At 44.6% G+C, this 23,842-nt stretch overlaps 1 protein-coding gene across 4 annotated transcripts in view; it reads left to right on the plus strand.

Annotated features, from left to right (window-relative positions):
- The first annotated feature begins 284 nt into the window (after nt 1-284).
- Nucleotides 285-23,842, plus strand: part of PLA2G4A (phospholipase A2 group IVA) — a 75,827-nt gene continuing 52,269 nt past the window's right edge. The window contains exons 1-5 of one of the 4 annotated variants that reach the window (XM_090145898.1): nt 6,962-7,371; nt 7,731-7,786; nt 13,155-13,253; nt 13,423-13,558; nt 19,226-19,307. In XM_090145898.1, the coding sequence (XP_090002024.1) occupies nt 13,526-13,558; nt 19,226-19,307 (115 nt within the window). In that variant the 5' untranslated portion in view covers nt 6,962-7,371; nt 7,731-7,786; nt 13,155-13,253; nt 13,423-13,525. Of the gene's footprint in view, nt 502-528; nt 669-6,961; nt 7,372-7,730; nt 7,787-13,154; nt 13,254-13,422; nt 13,559-17,966; nt 19,077-19,225; nt 19,308-23,842 lie in introns of those variants that run through there. The other 3 variants (XM_031608478.2, XM_090145899.1, XM_090145900.1) reach the window with 3 other exon arrangements.

Genomic DNA, 23,842 nt, shown 5'->3' on the forward strand with positions numbered 1-23,842 from the left:
GGATAAGGCACGACCGGGGTGTATTTCAGAGTCAAATTTTTAACGGTACTGAAGCGTGAGGAGCTGCAGTCTGAGCCGTGCATCAAGAGGAGGGACTCTACGTGCGCGCGAGCCGCTTCGTCCTCGTGAGTTTCGGGCTGGCGGCAGTGAAACCCGGGCTCCACAGCAGAGACGGAGCCCGGGGATTTCAGGGCGCCCCGCCACGCAGCCGGCAGGACGCAGCCTGGCACGGAGCCACGCGAGCCCGACCGCAGCCCGGGTGCCATCGCCGGCGGGCGGTGCGGGCGGTCCGCGCGGCTCCAACGCGCCCAAGCTCCCGCAGGCCGCGGCTCCGCGCGTCGCGCAGCCCCGGCGCTCGGCTCGCCTCCTTAAGAGCGGCGGTCAGCTGACGGCAGGCGCCTCCCCCGCCGCGCGGCTGCGAAGTGCCGAATGCCCGCAACGCGGAGCGCGACGGCACCCGGACCGGCGGGGACTGCCGAACGTGAGGGGCCTCGCGCAGCCGTAAGCGCCTCGGGCCGGGCGAGGGGGAGCGCGGGGCTCGGGCCGCTGTGAATCGCCGGGGAGGAGATCCCTCCCGGGATCTGAAGCCTCGGGGGGCGGCGCGGAGCCGAGCGGGGCGACCTCCGCCCGGAGCGCGGAGCGCGTTGGCGCGGCGGAGCGGAGCGGAGGTGGGGGACCCCGCGGGGCTGTGCGCACGCACGTGGGAGGAGGGAGAGCGGGAGCTGCGTCACGCTCGTTGCTCACGCGGCCCCGGGGCGCGGGGTGGGCGCGCAGCTGTCCCGGCGCTGCCCGCGGCGAAGGCTGCACCGAGCGCTGCCGCGCTGACGGCGAGTAGCGCGCCCGCTGCGCGGAGGTGCGGGCGGCACGGAGATGCGAGCTGCCCGCGAGCAGCGCGCCCGCTGCACGGAGGCGTCGCCGCCTGCGTGCTGTGCCGCCCCACCCCCTGCGGCCGGCCCGGGGCCGTGCGCTCGGCTCATCCGTCCGTTAGGGAACGGCTGCGTGTGGGGTGTGTGTGTGTGTGTGCGCGGCGTGAGGCGCTCATTTGCCGTGTCCGTGTACCGCCGTCTTGCCGCGGTCGTGTTTGAAGACACGTAGCAGGAGAGACGTGGAAACGCTCAGTCACACCTGAATCGCGCCACTCCATCTCCTGGCGGCGGTGCTGCCTGCTGCCTGTTGAAACAGACAAAAGGGGAAAGAATTCCGATGTTATTGCTTCATTGAGACTGCATACTTCGCTTCTGAACTTTTTTTTTTCTTAGCACAGTTATCCTAAGATGCCCCTCCTGTATTTTCTCAGTGCTGTATGCAGCTTTACCCACTGCCCTGAAACTGCCACACCGAGGTTCTGCAGCCCAGCTGTTTGCCTTAGGACATGTCAGTCCGGAGCGCTGCACCAGTCCTGAGCTCTGCCTGCAGCCCGGGCCCTGAGCCCTGCTGCTCCCTCGCGGAGCCAGTCCTGCATGGCCATGCCTGCCAGGCACACACCTCGGGGATAGCGGAGATGGCTGTGTGTGAAGGCACCAGTTGGTGTGTGGCTGTGGAAGCAGTGTCACTGCATGTGAGCCAGCTGGAGATGGTCTTTGCTACGGGGCTGGAGCTGCCCCTTGGTGATCAGGAACTGAGCTCATGCTGAGAGCAGGTCACTGCCTAGCATGAGCTGGAGAGCATCGGGGGCAGGCTCGTGTAGCAGCCAGAGGAGGATGCACATCCTATCCTGCACGTGTCCAGGCAGGCATAGGAAAGCTGTCCACACAATACAGCAGGTACTCAGCTTGCTCCGAGCCCACACAGAGCCAAAGTCCACCGCTGCCTCTTGGCTGTGGTGACTTGCTGCCAGGCACTGACCCTTAGCATGGACTGGGGCTGAGATGGGAGCGTGTGTTCATGTTTATTTCCTACCTGGTACAAAACATGGTGGATTGGTCTTCTCATCCTTTGGGACGGTGTCTGAAGAACAGAGGTGACCTTGAGGGAATAGAAACAAAGCTGTGTCTAAGCACTCGCTTTGTGCTGATGGGAAAGCCCACGTTTCCCATGGTTATTCTGAAGAGTGACAAAGCGTGTTTTCCTACAATTCTGGTTACACTGGTGTTTAAGCTTCCAGGCAGAGACTGGGGGGCTGATCACCGGACATGCTTTTAGACTGTGTTTATGGGCTGGCCTGCTGTTATTTTGTTCTCTTCTTTATAAATAAGAGCTCCTTGTCATCTCTGGAAGGAATTTTCTCTACTTTCCTGGCCCACGGCAGCATTGACTATCATGCTATGAGGCAATGAACTTTGCCTCTGTGCTTCCTATCCCTCAGTGATATAACTTCATCTCTCCGGGCTGAAAAACAAGATTCAGAACCTGCTTTAGTAATGGAAATGAGCTCATCTGGGTTATAATAATGTGATGTAATAACAGAACGCTTTGAAAATAACTCTTTGTTTATTTTTTTTTTTCTTTCTTAAAACTGTTATTCAGACTTTCCTGAGGGCTTTCCTTTGCTTCTTACCTCAGAGAAAGGATAGGAATTTCCTGACTGTGTGGACTTCCAGTAGCCTGTGTGTCAATGTCTGGAGCAGAATTACTCAGCCTGTGGTGCAGGGATGGGCGGTGGGCTCGAGGGCACGGACAGTGCTTTGCAAGGCAGGGGCAAACAGCAGCAAGGAGCTGTATGCCACGAATGGCCAACCTGTTTCTGTTGCCCTTTCTTTAGTGTTTCAATAAAAATACGAAAAACAAAAAGGTTTTATGACATACGTTAGCTATATTGTGTGTTTTATACATGGCCCAAAACAATTCATCCTTACTCAGTTGTCGGGAAAGTTGAAGTGATTAACCAACATTTGAGCTTCATCTTGAGTTTTATGAATGAAGAGGATTGTGGTGATGCTGCAGAAGTGCTGGTTGACTTTGCTTAGAAAGATCAATGAGTCATTCATCTTACAGGTACTGCATTCCATGAGATGTTTTCTGTACGAGTAAGGTTATGGTGTTGGTCAGAGTGGGAGCCTGTCTGCTCATGCTGGCATGCACTGTGATGGAAACACACAGACATATGAGCTGATGTGTGAGTGAGATGGCCAGGCTCTTCAGGTAATCCCTGGAGGAAGTACATGCAATTTAGGTAAAACTGGTGTAATCCTAAAGCAGGTATCCACACAAGTTGTGTGCCATGAGTGCCTGCTTCTCCCTGTGGGCCAAGGGCAGACGAACACTTGTGCATGGCAGGCGTTTGGAGTTAGGTGAGGGGAATCCCGTGCAGACTGCACAGTGCTGCAGGCGAGCCCTTGTTTCTCAGTTTTGATGTACAGCACTATGGAATGGATGGTAGTATTGCCACTGCTGCATGCTGGGACTAAGAGCAAAGAATGTCATGTTTCTTTATCTCTTAGATAACAAAACTAGTTGGGCATTTTTAGGCTTAATTACTGAATTAAATGTTACTCATTGTTATTTTTCACCACCTTGTGATGGTGAAAGCACATTTTTTCCTTCTCTCTCTTTTTGTCTCTGAACTGCTGTAGCTCTGTAGCTCCCATCCCTAAAAGTACAGATTCATGAAGGAGAAACTTAGCTCCACATGTGAAAGTTCAGAGCTGTACTGACTCTGAATTTGACTCTCATACTTTGTGTGTTTCTGTGGTTAACTGATAATGGACCCATCAAACTCAAGCTGATATTGATCTCGTATTTTTGTTAAATGATCTCAGTATAAAACTGAAACTTCTATTTGTTTTCCTGTGAATAATATCTAACTGTGCTTTTATCCTTAGCTAAGATTTGAGGGAATGTGCACTCAATTTAATAAACTATCCTTATATATTTAAATACAACGATTATTAACTTTTAAATATGTGTTTGTATATATATAAATTAATCCTTGCATACACAGAATCACAGAAACACCAAGGTTGGAAAAGACCTACAAGATCATCCAGTCCAACCATCCACCCATCACCAATAGTTCCCACTAAACCGTGTCCCTCAACACAACATCCAAATGTTCCTTGAACACCTCCAGGGTCGGTGACTCCACCACCTCCCTGGGCAGCCCATTCCACTACCTGACCATTCTTCCAGAAAAGCAGTATTTCCTAACATCCAGCCTAAATCTCCCCTGGTGCAGCTTGAAACCATTCCCTCTAGTCCTATCACCAGTTACACAAGAGAAGAAGCTGACCCCAGCTCACTACAACCTCTCTTCAGGTAGTAATAGAGAGCAATAAGGTCTCCCCTGAGCCTCCTCTTCTCCAGACTGAACAATCCCAGCTCCCTCAGCCGCTCCTCATAAGGCCTGTGCTCCAGACCCCTCACCAGCTTTGTTGCCCTTCTTTGAACCCGCTCCAGCACCTCGATGTCTTTCTAGCAGTGAGGGGCCCAAAAGTGGACACAGCACTTGAGGTGCAGCCTCACCAGAGCTGAGTACAGGGGGACAATCACTTCCCTGTTCCTGCTGGCAGCACCGTTTCTGATGCAAAACTGTACAGTCATTGTGTGTATACATATTCATGTCCACACATACGGACACGGATCTTAAGATAGTGCGTTTATTTAAGAAGTGACCATCGTGGCCCTCAGAAGATTGCATTTTGGAAGATGTGCATGGCAGACAAGACTAAGAAGTGGGATACTGCACTAATGGAGATGGGGTCAGAAGGGTGATGAATGCAGCTGTGTGGGCTGTGCCATTCCCCTTGGCTAACTGAATTTGCCAGGCTGTTAAATCTGGCTTTTGGAAAGCCTGGTGGGGTGGTTTTGTTTTGTATGTTTGTTTTGTGTGTACTCTGTGGCCATGTGCGTCTCCAGGATGTAAATTGTAAATGCGACTTAACTACTAGAACTGTATTTTTCATTCATTTAACTTAGTGTGTTGTCAGTTGTGCAGTAAAAACAAATGTTTCGAGTAGAATGTTTGGCTTTGGCCTTAACTTTAATGGGAAAGCAAACAACACTCCTGTGTGACTTCTGCCAGACATGGAGAAACTCTCGCTGTGGCCGGAGCCATTGTTTTGCATGCTCTGTTAGAGACATTGTGCTGCTGGCCTCAGTATGCAAAAGTGTATGCAGAATCAGCAGCTGCTGTGTAATGTTGCCATCCTGTTGGAAAAAAGGCGTGGAAGCTATGCTACTTCTGGAGGAAAGTGACTCTATGGACCCTTGGAACGCTACTAATTAGAACACTTCTGGCTGGTACTCCTGTGTGCCATCTCTTAAAAATAGTCCACAATAGAGAATTGTAAAGGGATGGCTTTTGATGCACTTCTGTTCTTAAAAGTTTCATGAATATGGATGCCTATGTAAATGAACATCTGGAATAGCGATGGTATCTTGACCTGGACGATTGCTATATAATATGAAGCCAGCCATGGTGCAGGGTTCCTCTGGGCAGCTGGTGTGGTGTGTGTGCTGGCAGGACTGAAAGGAGAGCTGGAAAGTTATTTTCTAATGGCAGACATCTGCCCATCCCTTAGATTTCTGGCGTTTTCCTCTTTGAAATGCACATGCTCACACAGACCTTCTTGGTAAGAGGCTGATTGCATTTGGCTGGGACATACTGCCATAATAATTTTGTTTTTCATACTTGGATTCCCTTTGGTCCAAGCATTCCAGATTTATGAACTTAATGAGATCTTCAACTCTCCTGTGGCCGAGTGAGTGTAGATTTCATTTTTATAAGGGAATTTTTGTAATACGAAAACAAAGTAACTTCGTCCTGCTTAAAGTCAAGTTTGGATCTGTAGTGTTATACCGACGTGTGGCTTTCTGTTTTTGTTGTTTTTTGTTGTGTTACTGAGATTCTTTTGTGACTTAGAAACTGAAATATTGGAAAGTGTGAAAAAAAATGTTTGCTATGGCTGAAGTAAAGGAAGACAGGTTTTGTTGCTTGCAAAATTTACTTCACGTTTACTTGCGGGGAAAAAAAGGAGGCTGAGACGAACCAAGCTTGGCTTTTCCCTCCAGTCCCTTCTCTTTAAAATGGTGCATAGGTGTGTCTGTGGTCAGCTGTAGCACAGAGAGATGCTTCTGAAGGAAGCTGAGGAGAACTCTGGCTGCCAGCTTGGTGTGGAGGGGATGAAGGCAGTGCCCGGGCTCTTTGCCACAAAGTTCTGCTGAAAAACTTGTCCCTGGAGCTCCTGTATGCTATTTGGTTGGCTGTGGGACCATCTCATTTCTTGGCATTGTTCCACGTCCATAACTGATGGCCAGAGGGAGACTGACATGTGATGCTCTCTTGCCAAAAGGAGCGTTATAAAAAATGATCTGGTAATGATAGCTTTTTGCTTTGGCAAGTTGACATTTTTTGACCGAAAACTTCTTTGCTGAAAAGTGCTTGGACATCTTTGCTGTGTTCATTTCCCTGTTGTACAGTTTGTAGCTATCATTTCAGTACCACGTAGGCACGTCAGACAGCTTTAATACGCTGAGGATTGAGCTGGCGAGGGAAGTTCTAAGTCCCTGGTGTCTTAAGAAAACAGTAAATGAATTGTTTAGGCAAATTTGTAAGAGTGTAGTCATAGTTAATGCAAAACTCTGCTGAACTTTCTCTGACTGAACAATCTTGATGCATCAGAGGTAAAACAAGAAAGTCCCTCTCGTGTCCCTGATTTTGCAAAGCAGTTTTAACAAGAGGATATGTAGGTTTGGCGTTTCTTCCTGAGTTTGATTGCTCTTAATTATTTTTTAGTCATCATCTGTGGCTCCTTAGTGAATTAGGCAGTACCGCATTCCTGTAGGCCAGCCCTGTTTCAGGTCTGGGTACCTAGCAGTTAGTTCTGTATTTCTGTTTTGAAACCTCTGGCATTGCTAACCTCTTAGTAGTGGTAGAATCAAATTGCAGTGAGGCCTGGCATATCTCATGATGGCTTATGATAAATAGGAAACTTTCCAGTATCCATATGAAATCAAAATACTATTTTTAGTTCTAATCTGTATGCAAAGCCCTGGTTGATGGTGGTGTGCACACATTCAGGGTGGTTCCTTCTCAGCCTCTCAAGATTTGGCTGCACTGTTAATGGTAGCACTTGAGACGGTTGTCTAAAAGTGAAGCAGGCATGACCCAGTTCAAAGCTTTCTTAAATCAGCATTCTTAGTGTTGTTCCTCTGAGCTTGGTGGAAGTGGTGAAGCAAATAATGCAAGCAGTTCTGCAACTGCTAGAGCCCTGGGAGGTAGCTGGGAGAGAAAGTGGTAAGTGACCAGGGAACAGAAGGAGCCTCAGAGCTCTGAAAGGCATGGAGCAGAAAGAGGAAGCTGAGGAAGAGCGGAAGGACGTACCACTTCCTTGCGTAGTTGTCCAGGAGGAAGATGTGTGTGTGGCTTCTCAGCTGAGTGGACAAGTGTGGGGCAGGCTCCTTTCAGTGTGCACGGAAAAGCAAAACCTTGGGGTAAATAATTTCTTTGGTTAAGAGGAGGCTTGGGGGACACCTTATCACTCTCTATAACTCCCTGAAAGGAGGTTTTCTTCAGGTGGGGTTCAGCCTCTTCTCCCACATAACTGTGTTAGGATGAGAGGTAATGGGTTCAAGTTCTGCCAGGGGATACTTAGTATTCAGTGGAATACTAAGGAAAGTTTATTCTGAAAAGAAGTGGCAATTCACTGGAACAGACTGCCCAGAGAGGTGGCAGTGTTGCTGTCCTTGGAAGTTTGAGAAACGTGGAGATGTGGCACGTAAGGATGGGGTTTAGTGGGCATGGTGGTGGTGGGTTGACGGTTGGACTGGATGATCTTTGTGGTCTTTTCCAGGATGAGTGATATCGTGATTTTGCATTGCTGATGTAACTCTGGCTTCAGACCGGCTGGTAAGTTGGGAGCTCCTTTGTAACTGCCCAGACTTTGAGCTGCATGGGGTCAGGCACGCTTTGACTCGTGTTGTTCGGTTTTGTGTGACAGCCATGCGCATGATGCAGATCAATAACATGCATGTTGGTACATTTTCCGTTTCAGTTGTTTGCTGATAAAACTACTGCAAGCCAAGAATCTTTCACAGTACAAATTCACCCACTGCCCTGTCTGATTCTTTAAGAGTACAGTGTGCAGCAGGGATGCCTCTGTCTGTTCATGTGTGAGATCTACATTTCTGTTAAATATTCAGACTCCAGCTTGGCAGAAATCATAAAACATTTCCATATAAATTTTACTCACATAGTTTAAAAGCTGCTGAGAAATCTCATCGTCAGAAGTTTATTCATAAGTACTTTTACTAGAAAGTCCTGACCAATTTCCGTGAGGGCACACCCATCAGGCACCCTAACTACTTTGTCATGCTTTGAACGTGATGACCATGCAGACCAGAGGAAATGCCACACAATTGTCCCCTTTATTGCGGACAGTGGCCAGAGCTTGTGTTTTCAATAAATGGTCCAAAGCCAGAGAGCGACACTTGTAATGTTGAGTCATGTGCAGCCGTGCTGAGTGATGCTGACGAAGTGCACCTTGCCTCCGCTCCAGTCGCGCCGTGCCAGCGGGGCACCAGGCTGCCTTGTGGGCTGCACTGCAATTTGTTACGCTCCAATGCTAGGAAATCAGTGGGGGGAAAAAAACCCGACAGTTTGGGAGACTTACTCTGGACACAAAAAGAAGTTGAAGTGTTTGCCTGACTTTCAGCTATATTTGTTTTGCTGCTGACATCTTTGACCATGACAGAAGCCAGCTGTTAATTTCACTGGCTCTTTGCATTTTTAGCTATTATTGCGGTTGCTCTTTTGTGTGTAACCGCTGCATATCTGTAGTGCAGAGGCACTTTCCTTGGCAATTGAAACCTGAGAGCATTGGAGCGCTTTGCCTGCAGTGCAACAGATTACCTCTTCCCCAGAGGCAAAATGTAAAAACTTATGGAGAACATAAGAATAGTGTTTTAAAATTAAACTTTTAGTATTGAACCATCCCTATTTTACAGCGGGGAAGAGAAAGAAGGTGTAGAAAGATTATAGATATGTAAGAACCAAACTCTAATTCCTCATTGTAATTCATTATTCTAATTAATTAAAAAAAAATTCAAAAATATCAATTAATTTTAGAAGTTACTTTTTAAGAGTTTGCATTTCTGGCAACACTTTCGAAGCTGTGACTGATACTAAATTTTCTGTTTCTGATAGCCTGCCTTCATATCTCAAACATACTGTGTAGTTGGGGCACCCTTATGTGGAAACTGAAGTGGAAACGCGTGTTCTTTATTGCCATAAGCTGGGCTTCTGAAAGTGAGAACATGTCTAAACGAACAACTGTTACATATGTGAAAAGCTTATTTGTAGGATAACTAAATCCCCAAATCCTGAAGTACGAAAACATTGGGCATTTTAAATCTCACTGCTTTTGAACTGAAATGTGCTCATAACAAATAGTCTGCATAGCTGATCCCCCTGAAATGATTTAAGCAATTTGTGGCTTGGCTATCTGCAAGAAAAGACAGTGATCTCTACCTCTTTCCTTGGCTTCCATCAGCTGAATCTAGTAATATTCAGGGCTGAGTTCTGTTTTTTGTTTGTTATTTGTAGTGCAGTTTCACTGGAACTAAAATATAAAGTGCTGGAGAAAAGTTGCATAAATGTGTTAAGACAATCTTTCACTCTCAGCCTGAATTCATTCCTAAAGTTCTAGGAAGATCCAGTTCTGTTCCTTTTTCTGACTTCTCTGTAAGTTGGATGTGTAGTAAAATCACATATGATGACATGGCTCTTTTCGTAACCTCTTGTGAACCGTTGCAGTGAGTGTTTCTTGTTAACCCTTCCTTGCGTAAGTGGTATAATTGTAGGATAAACCAGAATGCACTGAATCAGTCACCTCTTCCTCTCAGGCCTGTAGTTAGTGACCATGGAGAAAATGCAATATTTGGCTAGAAAGGAAATGTACTGGGAACTCCTATGACTGCCGTGTGATGTGTGTCAGGTATTCAGGCAGAAGTGTTTCCAGCCTAGTGAGTATTTGTTGGCTAGGTATTTGCTTGCTGAACATAGCGAGTTTTTCTGCTGGGTTAAGCCCAGCCCAATTAAGTTGGTTACAGGAGCGTGTCTACTTCCCCCTGACTCACCGTTCCTGTCTCCTGTTACAGGAGGTTCCTGTAGCTTGGAGACTTCCAGGAGATGCTGGGCAGCTTGTACCTAGAAAACTAGCCTGACAGCAGTTCATCCATCCTCACTCTTGTCTTCTCAAGTGGCCTCCAGCACTAGATAAGGTGTAAATTTACCTCGCTAAAGTCTTTGGAGATGTTTCAGGAGTTTTAGCCCTTCTGGTGTGCTTGGCATCTTTCTTCCACTGGTGCTCTCGGTGCTACCTGTAGCATTAGTAATTGCTTACAGGCCACCAGGTCATCTTTCAAAAAGACATTCAAAATCCTTTCATCTCTGTCCTCTCTAGCAGGAAGTCAGATGTGGTTTCCCAATCTTAAAATCTCCTCTTCAGTCAACTTCCTTACCAAACTTTGCCCCATGGCATACTCCAGAAATGTGGCACAGAGGTCAAGCTTTTTGCTTTTCTGTCAGGATCCTTCCTTCCACCCATGCTCTCAGCAAGGCATGGGAAGAATGCTCGTTAAATGTTGAAGCATATAATTTTTTACTTGTGATGAAAACCGAGTGATGAGTACCCTGCAGAGAGTAAACGGTAATCCTTTCTTGTGTGGGAAGACCTAAATTAAGAAATAACGTTTCAGTGATTTTCCAGGATGCTTGACTAAATCATGTAGAAACAGATTATTTATTTCTACTGTACAATCACAAGATCAATCTGTAACCAAATAAAATTCTGCTGTCTGATCTGATAAAAGTGGATGGTGACATTCATTCCAAAACCCTGAGACAATATTGAAATTTCTCTGTACCTTTATCGTATCATTAATGAGCATCAATGACTGTATTAGTGAGTCATACTTATTCACTATCTTTTACTTTGATTTTAAAGAGAATTGGCCAACTTGATATAAACAGCGTCCCTTTGTGATCATCTTAGAATCTCGAGGACTTATGTGGTGGTAGTATTTATGCTGTGTTGTAATTTACTCATCTTCGGAGTTCTGTCTGTGCACTAACCTCGTGCTCAGCATGGAGCAGGAAAACCTCATTATTCATGTGTTTCATCCTGCACAACTGTGAGGTAGCGGTAAGTGGTGTTACTGGATCAACGCTGGGAAGTAGAGCACTTCCAGTAATAATCTGTGTGTGCGTCAGCTTCTTTTTGGGGAAGGGCACTGTTTATTGTTGGTCATTATAGTTGCTTTCCTTATCCTTTTCAGTTTGTTACCTCATGTGAAAATGGGCTAAGATCAAAAAATTCTTGTTTTAAACCGGAGAACACCTGCCCTGTAATAGCTTGTTACTGTCGATGTCTGAAACTGTGCCTAACGATTACTCTTGTGCTGACAAAATAGAGCAACTTGAGTGCAAGTGAGATTCAGGAGCTGAACAGAAAGCTGTCTGTTTCATGTGGCCATGCTAAATGGTAGTCTGATCAAGATGCTGTGTTCGTTTTTCCACTTTGTGTATCGCATCAGGCTCTGCTTGCTCACGGCTGTTGTTTTCTCTCTTTTAATGATCCATTTTTTTTTTTCCTGAACTCATGTCTTGTGTGTCTGTGTTTTTGATAGAGCTGCTAATTACGTGATTGCATATTTGTCTGTTTGCATGATCCTTGCCTCATTCAACATGGAGGACAGATGACACTTGGGAAGTCATTGTTGCGCAGTACTCAAAGAGGCTGTTGTTTGTAGGATCCCAAACATGTTTCCTGCAGATGTTGAAATAAATGAGGCAGGGGGTTGTAGGAGCAGTGAGGATGATCTCATGTCTAAGGCAGATGAACAGCAGAGTAATGATCTGGGGAGCTGGATCCCTGCCTCCAGGACAAGCCTTTCAACTTGGCCTGTCCAGCCCTCCCCTCCTGCAGGCAGCAGCCGCCTCCACTGCTTGGTGGATCTTCCCAAAACGAGCGTGGTAACCTGCTGGAACTTTAGCTGACACTTAGGGAAAAGGCACATTTTCTGTTTTATTGACTTACAGATTTTTCAGCATCACAGTGACTGGGTATTCCTCACTGTTCCCTTTTCCTCTTTCTTGTGCAGTCCATACAGAAGGGCTTGTTTATCAAGATTCCAGTGTCCTGCTCTAACTAGGACATCAGCCAGAATAAACTTGACTGTTGCAAATCAACTGTATGATATTTTTGCAAACGCTTCTCTCCCATCTGCCTGTTTATAGCATTGCTGAACTTGGCTGAAATAATTTTAATGAAAATTAGTCCTTGCAGTTGTGATCACAGTGGGGTAAAATAATGTTACAGTAGGGCATTTTTGTGTTAGGGAGCTTCCTGTAAGTCTGAGGAGCTGTTTTGCTCTCTGTAACGAAGGTGACTTGTTCCTGACCCTGACGCTGAGATGCTTTGAATCAAAACTGTGAGTTGAAGGCACCGTGAAGTTTTTGTTCAGACTTTCTTAGACTGCAATTAGTAAATTAAGTTAATAAAGTCAGGGTAATTTCTAGCCTCCCGCTCCTGTTGGAGCCAAAAAGATCAAAGAATGGATGTGATATATTCTAATTACTAAACGTTTTATGGAAAAGCATGCACATAGTTGCTTGAGAGTGACTTTCCTGGGAACGACATAAGTCATTGTTCTTCAGGACTTATGCTGTCCTTTACAAATGGAAGATAAGGCAGCTTTTCCTTGAGACCAATCCTCCCATGTGGTGCTTTGTTCTTCTCCTCGTTCCCAGCCTGCCTGCCTGTGGATCTCTGCCAGCTGCTGACTGCTCAGGGCCGAGCCACTGCTCTGCTGGAACTGCCTCTGCAGCTGTACAGAGGGCAGTGTTGCTGCTGGTTTATCACTTAACGAAAGCAGCTTGATAAGCCACCTGGGCTATTAGCACCCAGATCTGCATTGAGGAGGCTGAGCAGAGCGGTGTGAGGCAGGATGCTGCCTGCCATGCCTGAACCTTTCAGTCTGAATTTCGCAGCTCGGTGTGAGCGCAGGACATAGCCTTGTGCATCACTGTGGGAGGGGAGGGAGCACAAAGAGGAGCTTTATCTCTGTGCCCTGACTGTGTGCAGGTAAACTACAGGGACCAAGAATGGATCATTACAATAAAAAGGCAATTAATGAAGCAGTGATTTTTTTCTTCTTTACGTGTATTGTAGTGCATGGAGCTTAAACAGTTGTTTTATTCTTTTGTTTATCCGTAGATCTGACAGAAGCACTTGGATGTCTGGAATTCAAGATACTTTTTTTGTGCTCTTACGCTGAAGTAGAACAAATAAGTGCAAGAGATTTCTCTAGTTCAGGCAAGTAGATATACCTTCTCAGCATGTATGAAATTAAGATTCTGCTTAACAAATGAACTGTGGGAACCTTTTTTAAAATGAAGGAACTCATTTGTTCCGTTACAACATACAATTTAAAAGGAACATAGGGATTTTAATATTTGACTTTAATTTTTTTATTATTTAATAGTTACAGGTCATACTGAATTCTGCTTTGAGTAACTGAGAAGCCTCTTTGGTGTGGAATTGCACAAGACATTTGGCAGTTGTCTTGAATAAAAATTGAGACAGAAATGTCCTTCATAGATCCTTATCAACACATTGTGGTAAGTAGCTATGAATCTTCTATATATAATTTCTTGTATACTGTCTTGTGCCATGTATTCTGTAACAAGTTATTCTGAAGACACACACTGCATTAGAAGTAGCTTAAATTTGTTTAAGTAATGTTAGGTGTGAATAGAGCAAATTTATGAGGAAACTTGTTTGAATGAAATATGAAAGGCAGCCAGCTTATCGAAAGCAGGCAGTGACTTGGAGAGTGATTTCATGAATAAGTTGCAGCAGAGCACAGGGTCCTACTTAACTAATGGGTGCAATGTCACTGTGATGGTGTTCTGAGGGAACTGCCTCTTGGAAGCGTTTCATCAAAATGCTTGTATTTGTCTGGTTTTTCATAACTAATTGGCAGTCAGAACTGTATCCTACAAAAGTAACATTGTGTTACTATCTTTCTCCTTTCCAATACAATTTTTCTATACTATTCTATAATCAGAGTAATGTTTTCCCATGAAAGTGGGTAGAGAGATGAATTGGCAATTTTGGATGCACAAGTCCTAAAGCAGTGTCTGTCAGTGATGTTTGCTCAGAGACTCTAAAGTATGAGACTCTTGTTCAGAGACTCTTACCTGTAGGCTCCAGGTAAGGATCCACTAATCTGTGGTCATCCAGATGACCTGTGCCACTCAACAACACATCGATGCCACTGTGCTCCCTTCTTCCCTCAGCCTCCCAGTCTTCTCCCTGCACCCACCATAGCAGGTCAGAAGCACAGCTAGTCCTGACCTTGCTGAACTGGGAGAAAACCAGTGCAAAAGTTCAGTTGTGTATTGTCAGGGCCAAGCCATGGGAAGCACAGAACTACATGAGCATGGGCTGTGTCAGTGGAGAAGTAAGAGCTAAGATGGGAAATGGGAAATGGGAGCAGCACTGCCTGCTGAGTGCTGGAAGGCAGCAGGACAGCTCGCTGCTGGCTGGACTTCTGGCTGTAATGTGCTCTCGTGTGTTGCTGCTTGAATGACTTTCCAGATTAAATATTACCATTCCTATCCCAACCAAAATCTTGGAACAAGTGAGTCTGTTCTTATCAGCCATTTTTCATAACAATCTCATGGCAGGAAACTAGATACATGCTTAAAGATAGTTCCTACACTTGTCATAAAGTTGAACTTCTTACATTACTAAAAATGTAGCGTGTGCTTCCTTGAAAAGATCTCTTATCAGTTTTGTGGTTTCCACCCCACACAGTCACATCCTTTATATGAGTTAGCAGCCAACAGATGTGAAACTCATGTTCAATTTATCCGTAGCTCTGTGAAGACCACTGTAATGACAGGCTTCAGGGTCATTGATGCCTGTATTTAATAGCATTTAAAACAATACATGAATTCATTCCTCTCTGTGTCAGTGCCCTCTCCTGGATGGAATGTTTGCTCTGCTCTGCACCTCTGTGGAAGCAGTCTGAGGCATTCCCATCGTTCATTTAAAAGATCTCTTTTGACACCATAGTGAGGAAAACTCAGCTTTAGAAGTATAAGTAATTATAGCAGTGCTGAATTCTAATTGAGGAATGTTGTTACAGGAGCACTGTTAATGCAAGAAACTTTCTTCTTTTTCTTTTCATATGAATTTAAATTGCAAGGATAAAATTGGAACAGTCAGGGCAGCAGGCAAAAACAATGTGTTTTTAATAACAGTTGACATTAGAAGACTCAGAAGTCAGCGTTTTCCAAAGGTCCTGCTAAATACTGTGTTTTTTCTGCTCTCTTTATCTTTTCCCTTCCCTGTTTTATGAAAGCTGAGAGAATGAAAGCAGGCACTCGCAAAGTCACCGCAGGGACAGGTAGATCTGACTGCACCAAAAATACTGTCAGATAAATAAATAGCTGTGAGTTAATGCACCTTGTTAAATTGTTATTGGGGTTAAATATTGAAATAATGGATAAAGTTATTTCAAGACTTACATGCGGAACTATCTTCCTTAATTTGTAGCATCTATGTGAAAGGACAGTGTGGTCTTCATGGATATCTGTTATTTAAGAAAATAGGCAAACATCTTCCTTTGTCCAACTCAATTGTCAGCTCAGGTGTCCTGCATAAAGTTGAGGAAGTAAAAGCAGTAATTCCTTATTACACAATGTATACCAGACTTTCCTGGTTTGTATTTTGTGTGTATCTCCAGATTGAGTTACATTTTGTGACTCAGCATTCTAGGGCACAAAAAATACTGTATTCAATGCATGCAAATTCCATGCTTTCTTTGTAAGTGTGGGAAGTTCATATGCAAAACCTGGTTGTCTTACAGCATATTTTTAGAGCATCATCTGTGATGGGAAAGTAATGATTTTACGCAAATATGTAACAATAGGTGAAAAATAAAGGGAGTTAGATAACAAGTGAAAGTTTATGGGGAGGATAGAACAGCTAAAGGTGGAAGAGGAAGGAAGAAGGCAGGAGGGGGGTTTAAAAAAAACAGATTGAGAGTTGTGTGAGGACAGGAGATATTGAGCAGTGGATCTTCAGCATACTTGGAAAACCTTGTTCTTGTATCTCAGAGGGGGAGATCAAACATGGGAGTGTCCTTCATTCAGAAAACCCATCTTTGGAGAATACTGAAGGTTATTTTTATTTTAACTTCTTCCTTCTTCCTATTTATAAAGAGGAAATAAAATGAAACAAATACCTAAAGCCAGGCCTCATTAGGAGAGAGTATTTAGGCTTTTGAGTTCTGTGATCTTCTGAAGTTTTAACCCGACTTGTGTTTCTAAAGGTATGCAGATATTGCTCCACTCAGTGTTGCAATGCTTAAGTGATTTGTGTGCAGTCTTGTTTTTTTCAGAAGTAATTGAGAAGTTGGCAATGTACAGATTTTTATCAAGACTTAAGATGAACATATATCACTTGAAAATGAAGCTTTGTCATCTAAATTATTAAGGGCTGGATTTACAAAAGTATTCAGAGTCAATATGTTGTATTTTCAGCGCTTCTTGCTTCTGTAGAAGTTAGCCTTTCCAAAAGACAACAAAGAAGTGATCCCCAAAGGTGTGCTAGCTGTTAATGTGGATATTTATTACTCTTAGAAACAGGATCCAAAGTGGAAAAACGCCTTTACTTCTGATTGCACTGAGTTGCATCGAAAACATTTTGGGATAAGAAAAGAGCTGGACTTTCAAGCTTCCTGTGTTTCCCTGTATACATTTTTTTTCTAAGAAAGCGATAGTTTATTTTAGTACTGTGTTGTTGCAAAACTCTCCTAAGCATGTGATTATAGCCAGATATTAATAACTCTATAATTATAAACCTCACTGTTATTTTGGGTGAGGTGTGGGGAAAGAAGATAATGCTTTATGTTGTTTTGCCATTGCTATATGTACATTCATTTTGGAGGGTACCGAAAGTTATTCCGCAGCTAACAGTTTGCAGCCCAATCTGGTGGGGGCAGCCATCCCATGGCAGGGGCTGAGGCTGAAAGGCCCCTTCCAACCCAGCCATTCCGTGATTTGACAGTGGGCAATTTATTGATGCATATGAGTTTGATAAATAGGACCAAGGTGCAGGCAGGCTGCCTTCCAGTGGGAAGCACCCACTCTAAGGGAGCACCTTTGCAGCGCTGTGGGGCACCAGAACTGCACTTGAGCTGCACAGCTGAGAACTAAATCCAGCACTCTGATGTCCTGTACTTGTAACTGAATGACAGCTCGATCCTCCTCTTTGTTGCTAAATGCTCAGTGATCTCCGGTTCAAGGTCTCAAGTAAGGACAGGATCTTTCCTAACAGTTAGAACAAGGGGAAGGGCGGTGTGTTTGCACTTTGGACATTTCTTTTTAATTATAAGGTTGTGTATAACAAAGCAACAACACCAGTTTGTGTGAGCAAACACTGGGCCGGTGCTGCGTTGTGAAACCTTCAGCAGTCTGACCTGCATGTGGACGTGGCGCACAGCAATAAAACAGCCCTGAGCACTCGTAAAGTGAACTGGAAACGGGGTGATGAGAGAAGCTGCCTTCTGGAGATTCAGAGCATCTGAAAATTCACAAAGCCACATAAGTGACAGAGCTGGGGAAGTTCCACATAGCTCACAGCAGTCTCAGCTACCCACCAACCCACCTCTTCTCTGCTGTGGTGGAAAGTGTGTTCAGGGAGAGGTTCCATCCTCCTTCCCATTCATGCAGCTCATGCAAGTTGCAGTGCAGAAGGTGGATATTATGAAGTTACTGGGCTGTCTGCATGTAAGCTTTTTTTTTGGCTCTTCAGCTTATTCCTTTAAAAAAAGACATGTTTTTATTTATTTATTTATTTTATTTTAATGTGTCCAGAAGAAAACATAGCAGGAAAGCACCAGACACAGCTTGAATGGGCACATCCCATGTCAGCAGTAATGTGTGTCATTTTAAACAGGCTTCAAGGAATTTCCCGATTTCCATAGTTCCTCTTTTAATTCTGATAGGAAACCTTTGCAAGATAATCTGGGTAATTGCTCAGGTTTTAATGATTCATAAGCAGTTTATCTTACTATATTTCACAAAGCTGGTGGGCGTTGAAGAGGAGATAACAAGGATACCCCAAGTGGAGACCCAGGGCACAGGTGTGTCAGTGTGGTTTCAGGAGAGCACCTAGGACCCCAGGGGGTGTGCAGGGCCTTGTGCAGCCTTGGTGCCTCGGGCTGCAGAGCCCAGCAGCTGGGACTCAGTGCTCTCTGCATGGAAGAGCTCGGGGCTGAAGACGTGCCTAGATTTCTTGCCAGGAGACCAAGCTTGTACTGGGTGAACCAATGCTGCGTAGGCAGTCAGACAGCCCAGGTAAGGCTGGGCACCGAGCAGACAGTGTAGGTGTAGTACTGGGAGCAGTTGGTGTGCCTGGCTGCAGGGCTGGGTGCTCGCAGCTTGCCTGCAAGCCCTTGAGCCCTTCCTGTGGAAGGAAGGCCATGGCACCTGCTGGCAGTGCCAGGATGGTTCTCAGTGGCATTCAGTGGGTTGCTCAAACCTGTGACTACGTAGATGATGAAAAGAGCTCACGTCTACTTCTACTTTGAGGTTTTTACTTTTGTTTCTTAATTTCACATCCTTTTTTACTTCCCTATTTCATTTGGGACATACGTTCCGGCTGCTCTTAGAAGGGCAGTTCCTGCCTTTGCTTGGTCTTTGCAGGAAACAGGAAGCTCCAAAAACTGTGTGCAGTTTACTTGTGAGCATTGTAACAGCTTGCTTTTCACATTTACTCCACTCTGTTGGGGATACTTGTGCTTTGAGTGTTGGTGTGTACTAAAAGCTATACCGTGTTTTACTGATTTTTTTTTTTTTAATCCTTTTTTTGCACCCATTTCTATTGGAAGAAAGTAATTGTAAAATGAGCATATGGTAAAATAGTACCCCCCACTATCTTTTTTTTTTATCATACCAGGTTGCCCTTGACTGACTAAATGCCTTAAAGCAGATTCTGTAGAGGAGGAGTATTATTCACTGAGATCAGTAGGTGTGGCTGCAGGAAAATCAAGCAACCCCAGAATAAGGTCTGACCTTTCAGTAAAGCTACGGGGTGCAGTTCAGCTTTATGATGCTCTATCCAGTATGCATTTTTTTTTTTATTATTATTATTTTTTTTTACATTTTGACTTGGAGATTTCTTTCTTTCAGTTCTCAGATGAAGTGAAAAGTGTTTCTAATAGCTGCTTTTTGGTTCTGGAGTTTAATCAAATTTAACTCTCTGACTTCTAGGTGGAACACCAGTACTCACACATATTCACTGTGACAGTAAGGAAAGCCACAAATGTCACAAAAGGAGCCATTGGTGACATGCGTGAGTATACCTCTTTCTGTTTTGCTTCTTTTTTCTAGGAGACTGTTCCATAGGCGGGGGGGGGAAGGGGGAGTGCCACAACACACTTGTCATGCAATAAAAGATTGGTTGTGTTTTGTCTTTTCTGTCTGTTTTGTTAAAGTGAGAGCAGCGTACCCATTTTGTTGCTCGCTCATTTCAAATTAGAAAGCAGATTTGTCGCTCCTTCTTTCTGTTGATCCAGGGAAGATGAGTGAGTTGTAAACAATTTGCCTACGAGCAAACATACCTATGTTTAGTTTTTTTGGCTTTGTAAGAGGTGCTGTTCTGAGGATAGTGAATCTGGCTCTTGTATCTTCAAAAGGCTGTGGTTTGGTGTTACTAACAGTTGAAAGGAAAGAAGCCTAGAGCTCTGCTGAGTCAACGCAATAGAAAAAGAAAGGGGGGAAAGAATAAGCAGATCTCACGTTGGAGTGCTGCATAAGACACTACTGCTTCTTCCCCTTTCTGTTATACTTCTGAGTCTCCAGGCTTAGCAGCTGAACAGGAAGCCACCAGGAAAGAACCATGAAAACTCTTGCCTGTTCTTAAGGAGGAAAGGAGATAATAATATACTGGCTCAGTCTGTAAGAAGAGTATTCCTGCTTCCTTTATTATGAGTGTTTGGCTCTCAGGTTGTCACTCATTTCTCTGGCACTTCTTCCCTTAGGCTGGAACTGCATCTGAGGAGGAGGAGGAGCATGGTAGTACCTTGCTTCTCCTCTTTGGTCAGGCTTGTTTGAGAGGCAGTCATTTCTTTCCCAGCGCATTCTTGGAAGCTGCTTTCAGGTCAGACTAACAGCAGCTGCTCTCATACACAGATTTGCTTTGGCAAGTGAATGATTCTTCTGTACTTAGTTGCCAGCACTGATATTAAACATGGCAGGTAGGTGGGGAGTGATGGCAGGGAGCCTTGGCAGAGGAAGACTTGGGAATCTGATATCTACTGTGGGGTCTTCACTTAAAAGAAAACAAAAAGCATGGGAGAAGTGCTGTAAAGACTAGAACAAGGGCCTCACAAATTTACGTGTAGGTGAAGATGGGTTCAGTGGAAGGACACAGGATCCTGGCACAAGAGAGTGGGGAGATGGGAAGAGAAGAAAGGATGGCTGGCTTGAAGTATAGGTAGTATGAAAGAGAGTATGGAAAATGTTAAAAAGAAAACCAGAAGACCACCAGGACCAGGGTGTGGTCCTAAGGTATAAATTCCAGATATCAGTAATGTATTTCCATCCAGTAAGTCTGAAAACTTACTGAATTATTGAAATTGAATGTTTACTCATAAAAAACTTGGATACAACCTGGCAGAACTATCTCAGGGGTTACTGAAACCTGCCTGGTTTCCTGTCTGAGGCACCTGCCAACACTCCATAGCCTGGTGCACCTCAGTGAGCTTTCATGTTCCCCGGGCTTGTTCTTGGAGTCCTGGCAAATCCCCCAGAGTGAAATAAAAACCAGCAAAAGGCATGTGATTGCTTCTGCTTCTGTTTTGGAAATGTTTCTATTTCCCATGTATATACAAACCCTGGTGTATTGGAGCCTGGAAACTATTTGATCAAATCTGTAACCTCGTGCATCTTTATTTGGTATCAGCAAGCTGTGAGTAGTGCAGATCCTTCACAGTTGGTTGTGGCAGTCAGCATTTTTTTCATTTGATTTGTCAAAAATAACTTGTTGAAGGAACTTCTGAACATTTACATCAGCTTCTGACCTCAAATATAGGATTTGATAGCAGAGAGAATGTCTGTGTTATGTGACATGAGATAAGTCTATTTGTATAAGTTAAGAGAGTTAACTTGTAATGGTGATGGAGGTTCTGGGGAAGATCAGTGGTATGCTTTTCTTCCTTTTCCCATGTCACGAGTGAATGCCTCAGATGCTAAGAGTCTCCTGCTAGAAAATTCTCAATTCATTTATATTTATGTTTCTCAGGCTGTAATCTGGAACTCTCTCTTCTTTGGAAAGGGCTTCTTAAATGCTGGTATCTTCAGGATGTCAAGTGTTGGGTTCTGAAGGGGTTCTCATCCCCTGGCTTAGAAGGCATGGGTGGCCAACAGCTTTTCATTATGCTGCTGTTCTTTGCAGCCACATCATTCATTTTACATCTTTGCCATCTTTTATGAGACTGACAGCTTTCTGGAACAATGTTGAAGGATCTGGGTAGATTTAAGTTTATTGTGGAAGGACTTACTACTTTGCTGTATTCCTACCATAAGGATCTGAGGTCTACCTCTGCCCAAGAAGCCTTGTGTCTGGTGTATATGGGGTTCTGACTGTGCTTGGGCATCAAGAGTGTGTGGTATACTATCCACTCCTCTATCCTCCCAGGCCTAGGCTGGAGAGATGTGCAGAATTTTAAGCAGACTTTTCAAGTTGTCCTGAACACTTCATTAATGAAGAGTATAAATTGATGTGTCATCCTTAAAACTCAGTATGGATGTATACTGCAACTTCCACAGGCTGTTTCCTTGTGTGAACAGTTCATATGCAGCATTGCTGACTCAAGATATATGCTTTGTTTCCTGCTGACTGGAGCAACAGAGAAAATTGGAGGATAGCTTCAGGCCCTCTTTTTTGTTTTTCTCACTGAGATTTACCATTGTCTCTGTAAGCTTTAAAATCTTTATAGAGTGATCTGACAAATACTGGCAATCAGATCTGAATCTGGATCATACCAGCATTTGAGTAGCTAAGGTACACTAGCTCATTCTTGACAGCTCTTTCAGCCTGGAGGTGTTCCATTCCTTGGGTCATTTTTGTGTCCTTCCTCTGGATGCCCTCCAATAGGTCCATGTGTCTCCTGTACTGAAGACTCCACATCTGGATGCAGTACTCCAGGTGAGGTCTCAAATTGCAGAGCAGAGGGGCAGATCCTCTCCCTCTACCTGCTGGCCTCTCTGCTTTTGATGTAGCCCAGGGTACGGTTGGCCTTCTGTGAGGGCACATTGCTGGCTCACATTCAGCTGCCATCTAGCAGTACCCCCAGGACCTTTTTGGCAAGGTTGTGCTCAGTCATCGCATCCCCTAACTTGTACTGATAGCAGGGGTTGCCATCACCGAGCTGCAGAACCTTGCACTTGGCTTTCATGAACCTCATGAACCTTGGCTTTCTGCGCCCACTGCTCAGACTGTCTAGGTCACTTTGGATAACATCCTATCCCATGGATAACATCCTATCCCATGCAAACTTGCTGATGACACTGATGACAATCCCACTGTTGATGTTACTGATGAAGATATTGAAGGGCATTGATCCCTATACTGATTCCAGATGGATGTTTCCTGGTGAAACATCACAGTGGGACTCTTGGGAGTCTCTTCATGGAGCTGAAGACACCATTCTTTCTACATTTTGAGCCTTTCTCTTTTAGGAATGGGTCTCCCTCCTTTTCTTGCTTGTCCTCTGTAGAAGCTTGATTTTTTTCCTACTTTCTTCTCTTCTTGTGGTTTTATTGAAGCATGAGGTTTATGTAACCAACCTCAGCCTGCACTCATCTGTGGTCCTGCTGGATTTGGGCAGTTCCAGGCTCTTGAAGTCCCACTGACAACAGCTGTCAGAATCAGAGGAGGAAGCCAGAGGAAGAGCCTCAGTTCTTAGGCTGTGCTTCAGCATCACATGGAGCTCTGTAGCCACTGGTAAAAGACCAAAACCTCTAAAGCCCCATGATACCAAGCACAGATCCAGTATAAACTTGTTCTGCGGATTCAGAAAACGTTGACAGTTTCAGTTAGCATTAGCAGACTTTATGCCAGACTAGAACTAAGCTGTACTTATCAGCATGTAGAAGTTACACTGTGGGCTTGAGTAATTTACCAGGAATGTGATGATATACCTAAGCCTACATCAGCCCCAGTTGTCGCTGCCCAGACCTGGCATCAGCATGGACCCACAGCTGCATGGGGCATATGGCAGTGACAGAGGGAAAGGGTTCATAGTTGTGGCACTAACAGTGCTCATAAGAGCTAAGCATTTCAATTGAAGAAGGAAAAAACAAACACCTTGAATTCTACTGTACCACCAGAAAAATGGATTTTTCTCTGGACCATTACAAACTGATGTTTTAGTTGTTTTTCCCTCTGTCTCTACAAAAGCTGGAGAGAGAACCTAGAGAAGGGAATTTTTTCTCTTGGCAGTTTGATATATCTGTTGTGAACCTATTAAAGGGCTCAGTTGGCAATGTTATTTTACTTTTTTTGTCAAACCTGCATCAGGAAAGCTGGTGGTGGTGTCCCTTCTGCCAGTGAAATAGGTTGTAATGCACTCCCTGAGCTGGGAGCACAGTCCTTTTCTTCACCTAAAGAGTGCCAGAGCTGAAAAGCATTGTAATACAAGGCAGTAATAATCTCTAACAAATCAGTTACTCAGTGACGGAATTTCTCAAAGCAAAGCTGCTGTTTTGGGAGCAGTGTCACCTCACTTGCAGTCACTTTCCACAAATGGAATCTAGTCCTGCATCATCCTCTTTTCATCATCTGTCTGATGAGGCCAGAAACCTTGGCAGTGCTTATGGTACCTG

This window comes from Phasianus colchicus, chromosome 9 (assembly GCF_987193195.1).
Source record: "Phasianus colchicus chromosome 9, bPhaCol1.hap1.1, whole genome shotgun sequence".
NCBI classification, from domain to species: Eukaryota; Metazoa; Chordata; class Aves; order Galliformes; family Phasianidae; genus Phasianus; species Phasianus colchicus.